The 5824-nt window shown below is 34.0% G+C and overlaps 1 protein-coding gene across 6 annotated transcripts in view; it reads left to right on the top strand.

The window, feature by feature from the left end:
• Positions 1–5070, top strand: part of LOC106308018 — an 8074-nt gene extending 3004 nt beyond the window's left edge. Inside the window, exons 2-7 of one of the 6 annotated variants that reach the window (XM_013745127.1) lie at positions 1773–1911; positions 3385–3726; positions 4062–4262; positions 4354–4480; positions 4577–4640; positions 4885–5066. In XM_013745127.1, the coding sequence (XP_013600581.1) occupies positions 4087–4262; positions 4354–4480; positions 4577–4640; positions 4885–4955 (438 nt within the window). In that variant the 5' untranslated portion in view covers positions 1773–1911; positions 3385–3726; positions 4062–4086 and the 3' untranslated portion in view covers positions 4956–5066. Of the gene's footprint in view, positions 1–1772; positions 1912–3384; positions 3727–4061; positions 4263–4353; positions 4481–4576; positions 4837–4884 lie in introns of those variants that run through there. The other 5 variants (XM_013745128.1, XM_013745129.1, XM_013745125.1 and 2 more) reach the window with 5 other exon arrangements.
• The last annotated feature ends 754 nt before the right edge of the window (positions 5071–5824 follow it).

Below are 5824 nucleotides of genomic sequence, written 5' to 3' on the forward strand. Positions count from 1 at the left end.
GGGATCCTATCAACTTGTTCCGACCTAGGATAATAAGCTCATGGGCTTTGGGTTTGAAGCTGTGTCAAACCTAAATACCCAAGAAGCATTAGCTCTCCCTGAAAAGGAGTTCGTTTCCCAAAAATTGATCATTCATCGTCCTTATCTCCATCAAAGATTTTGCCATAAGACGATACTTAGTTTACTCCCTGTAAACCGGAGTTGGTCATCCTCATTGCGACTTCGAGAAGCTCCTTCCTTTAGCTACTTCGTCTTTAGTCCTTGTGTAGTTTATTACCAACAAAGCTCTCACCATGGCTATCCTTAAGGACTTGAATCCTTGACATTGAGTTGAGACCTTTTGTTTCCCCTTATATTTTTCATCTGCTTAGCCAATTACTCTAGGGTAATTTTTCCAAATCGAAGTGCTACTCCCTGTCGTGCCCGCTCCTTTTTCCCAGCCTCCATGTCGCCTTTGGTTTCGACCTTGCTGATGTTGGAAGAGTCCGTGCTAGCATTTCCCCCTTGCTCAGTGCTTGGCACCTTTTTCCATTTTTTTTTATATATAGGAAACGAGCTTGACTGTAATATCAGAACGATGCATCGCTATTTCCTGTAGAGATGTCTCTTCCGTGAAGCGGCGCATGCCTCGACCTTGTGTCTGATAATCGTCCCCTAACCTTCACGGGCCGGCGTGGGGTGGTGAAGTCGGCGAGACGTATCATCTCAAGCTAGTATGTCCGATCTTCCGTTTCTCCTTAGCCTGTCGTGCTAGGCAACTGATCCCTCTGTGCACTTGTCTTAGAACTCCTTGTTAATCCCTTCTTGGGCCTCTAAAATTCCTCCACACCGCGGTTCGAGGACCTTTTGTTGTTCTGATCTCGACCGAAGACTCTGAGCTGTTCGAATTCTCTTTCAACACTGACTACAACAGGTCCAACAGAACCATAAGGGAAGAATGAACGATGGCGGAAACGCTGATCCCTTAAGTTAATATTAAGGGACCTTAACCTGGCTCTGATACCAATTGAAACACCCGCCCCTTCCCCATTTCCAACCGGGGTTCCTGGGCGCGGGGTTTAGGACACACATGTCTACTTTCCCGACATCTCTGTGTGTCCCGTTTCTGGTCCCATGAATTTCAGGTGCATTTCCTCTCTTACCATTAACCTTTCCACTTATAGTTCTGCAAAAAGGGAGAGGGAAAAAGAGGGGTGAGTATGAATACTCAGTGAAGTGATTATAGACCAGTCTCCCCCATGAGCTTTTATATTGCTCAATGCGAAACGAGAACCGACTAGTCATTACACCCATTTCTTAACTAGCTATTAAGGGTTCATTTCACGAGAAACAAGCAATGCAATGAACTCAGTCATCACTCAATTCACACAATTCGGTTTATTATTTAAGACTCCAGTCATCCTAGAACTCTAGGACCTACACAGCTCAAGCGGACCAACCCTCCCCTTTTCTTGCTGCGTTCTTGTGGAGCCGCCTGCCCTGGTACACTCGGTATCCGGTTCCCTTGGATGTAGTCTATACCCTTTGCAGTGTATTACGGCCCCTTCCCGCCAAGACTCGGCGTGACTCAATCTTACCGGCGCCTCTATTCTTAACCTGCCGTTTTTGAATGCTACGGCCGCCGCGTTTTCCCATACTCCCCACCAGTCCCTCGGTGGTTCGTATTCCATTTCTATTCATTTCCCATACTCCCCACCAGTTCCTCGGTGGTTCGTATTTCAATCATTTAACTTTTCTTTTTTCTTTTATTTCCTTTTTCCTTAAATGCTCAGTCTGAGATTGTGTGTTTCTAGCTACAGAAGATTTTCTCTGGGCGCCATCTATGCGTGTGGTGGTCCTTTGAACCGTCTCTTGTCGGATTGTGTCACGTTTTGGGTTATTGATGCTTTGAGTCTCAACTTCTTCTCCAATGTGATCCCCCACTATAATTTATGAATTTTGTTTAGAAAAATAATACTTCAAAGATATACGTATAACACATGATGACTTTGGAAGTTTCAAAACACAATAACACGTAATCTTGAATAACAATGAACTTTATGAGAAATTATAAATCAGAATTAATAAAGAACTAAATCTTGAGATGTTTGTTTTCATTTTTATATACATAAATATTTGTTTTAGATCATTAATGGTATATACTTTAACGTTAATCATATACTTAAATATTTATATAACTATTTCAAGTATAATAATTTTATAATTTACACATTATAATTAATAAATTGTTTAAAACCGTCACATGTATTTGTTACTTCTTATTATATATTTATCTTATTGTAGTTGTATTTAGTTATTAAACACATTAATATATTCATGAGAAAACTTATTTGAAAATTATTTTATATTTAATTTATGCTAAATTCTGATCCTCCCTTTCAAAGCTGGATTTTCTTTTATCAATATCTTTTATGCTTATTCATTTTAGATAAAATATTATTATATATATATAAGTCTAAGATATGTTAATTTTTAGACACGTTTAATATTTTTAACATATATAGTTTAGATTTATGAAAATAAAATTTATCAATTTAATATACTTTTATCATATTTAGTTAAATATGATAATTGTATTTTAACATTATAATTATAAAATAGATAAAATAGGATAGAATTTTAATTTTTAATTTTATAAAGGATAAATGAATATATTAATGTTTAATAATATTTCAAAAATAATTTCTATGTTAGTGGAAATATTTAATTATAATTTTTGAAAATTAAGATCTTGTTAAAATCTTCTTAAACAGATTTGTTAAAAAAAAATTAAAAAAAAAATATTTATATTTAAAATGAAAAGATATCAAAAGATATTATGATTAAAGTAGTTCAAAGATTCTATATATTAGTAGTCTCAATATAATAATTTTCTTTTAATATGATTAATTATTAATAATCTCAATATAATAAGATTCTAAAAATAGGATATAATTTTTATTTATAAACGTTAACTGAATATATTAATGTTTAATAATATTTCAAAAATAATTTCGAAGTTAGTGGAAATATTTAACTATAATTTTTGAAAATTAAGATCTTGTTGAAATCTTCGTAAACCGATTTGTTAAAAAAACTTAAATAAATATATTTATATTTAAAATGAAAAGATATCGAAAGATATTATAATTAAAGTAGTTCAAAGATTTTTTAGGCTTCTATAATGTTGTAAATGTCTATTTTTTACCAAGATCAATAAATTTCACATTTCATCAAAAAAAAGTAGTTCAAAGATTCTATATATTATTACTTTTAATATAATAATAAATAAAAATTTTAAATGAAGGTCTAAATTAAAAAACAAACATGAAATAAGGCATAATTTTTATTTTAATAGATAAACAACAATATAATATGAAAATATTAACGCAATACAATTTTCAGAAAATCCATTAGAGAAGAAAAGGAAACCGGGTTCGTATCACGTGTCACTGGTGTTTGGTTGTATGAACTGAACGGTTATTTTATTGATGGGTCAATGAACGAATCGAAGATTGCGTTTTAGACTGTAAACGGGGGATCGGATATGTGGAATAACCGGTCGAGTCCGGTTTTGACAACACTGTCCGGTTCATAAACTTCTCCAGCCGCCTTGATCTCTCTGTTTTGCGATCGTGACTCTCAGGTCTTCTGAGGCTGTATGTAATAGCCTCGATCTCTAATTCATATTCTCCTGTCGAACTCTCTTCTTCTTCTCTCTCTCTCGAGTCGCCAGGCCGTCCAAAGGTATGCAAGTTTCTTTGTTTTAGGGCTTTTGCTTTTGATTCAATAGATGCTTTGTCCGACTTTCCAATGTCTGATTGGATTTGCCATTGAGTCTCTCAGTTTCTGAAATTTGTTTCTTTTGTTGTGATTGACCAAAGCTGAAGTCAGTTAATCTGATTTAGAAGTCTATACGGTTGTGTAGGCAATAACATTACATTTGTGTTGGATTAGGATTTCATAATTAAACATTTACGCAAATCAACACAAGTATATTTTATCTCCGCTCAATGCATACTCTTTATTATTGTTATTATTATGTTGTGTTATGTCTTAAACTCTTTGAGTTTCCCTTGCAGTCGTTTTCTTTGAGGCTATACAAAGATGACAACAATTGAAACAGGTCCAAAAACTACTCAAAAGCCATCTCCTCCTTCTACTCTCAAGCAGCCATCGTTTAAAAGGTGGGGAAGGAGACACCCTTTTGTACGATACGGACTTCCCATGATCTCTCTCACTGTTTTTGGAGCCCTTGGACTCAGCCAACTCCTCCAAGGCAGGTCAGTTTTGTCTTCTTTTTTCATGACTAAGCTAATCTCTCTGAAACCAAAGAATTCTCCACATAATTGGTTTTTTTTTTGCTTAGTTCAGTAAGGACATCGCAAAGGTGAAAGACGACCAGGAATGGGAGATTATTGAGACCAGAAAGGCTCTTTCTAGAACAGGGCCTGTCGATGCTTACAAACCTAAAAACACTTCCATCGAAGACGAGCTCAAGGTTGGTTACTTTTTGATTTAACGCATAAAAGAAAAAAAAAGCTTTGATGAAGAACACTTTAAATCTTGACAGGCGTTTTGTTTACTCACCGTGCAGGCTATGCAAGGGAAGGTGGACATAAACTCGTACGAGTACAAGAAAATTCCAAAGCTAAACGAAGGCAAGTCCAGTTAAGTTGAAGTCTTTGCTTAGATGTGTTTCTGTTTTAGCTTTTTAAAGAACTCTTCACATAAACTCTCTGTTAGTTTTGACCTTGCCTAAACCTTTAACAGAGATGGATTGATAATAATACTTGGTTGGGTTCATCTACAACGTCTGGATAACTATTACTTCTCTGCATATATTCTTTTTATATACAAACTGCTTCATCTCTAACACTTGGTTTTGAATTCATATTGGTTTAGGGTATTGTATAAGCTCGTGCTACTTCATAATGAATATATCAAAGAAGACTAATTTTTTTTATAGTATTTGACATGTTGAGTGCATTTCTAACACCATGATACGATATGATATGTTATGTCATGAACCATGATAACATATTATTTGTGTTAGTAATGTAATTTTTCTAAACCAAGATGTAAAGGGATCGTCTTAACTCTTAAACCTCAAACTGTCCCGTCTTCAATCTTATAGCCATTTCTTCTTCTTAAAAGTATTCATGCGCCTACCAGTAAGTAAGCATCATATCATTAATCTTATATACGACAATTTTTTTGATACAGAACATAAAATGTTTAAAAAATACAATTGAAGATAAAGATGAGAGAAATTCTTTATGATAGAGCACTAGAGAAAAATGACCAAATTTTTTTTTATTAAAAATTAAAAATACATTTATATTCTAGGGTTAACTAATCTAAACTTAGGGTTTAGAGTCAAATGGTAGAGTTTTGATGATAGAGTTTCAAATTTTAAAAGATAAATATTAAAATTTTCGAAACAAATAAAAAAGATATTTTGATCATTTTCTTTATTAAAAGCTATTTTGTGACAAAAACTTAAAAGAAAAACTATTCGAGATAATGGTCCTAAAAATTATGTAGTTCAAAATCAACGCTTCAGATCATTGTCTTTATTTTCATTTTCATTTTAACTCCATAAACACACATTTACCTCTAAATATGTCGTTAGTAGAAAGATCTTCACATCCGAGGCTCTGGAGTTTATTTTCATTCAACCGATCACTTCTAGAACTTGATACGTCCTATATTGAAGGATCATTTTAGTTGGGTGTTGGATATGATCTGAGAATGCAAATGACACTTTTGGAACTGAGATTGATTGAAATGATCGCCAAGAGATGCGGAATGACTCTTGATATACCCACGATCTAAGGCTAAC

The sequence above is a fragment of the Brassica oleracea genome, chromosome C8, assembly GCF_000695525.1.
Source record: "Brassica oleracea var. oleracea cultivar TO1000 chromosome C8, BOL, whole genome shotgun sequence".
NCBI lineage: Eukaryota > Viridiplantae > Streptophyta > Magnoliopsida > Brassicales > Brassicaceae > Brassica > Brassica oleracea.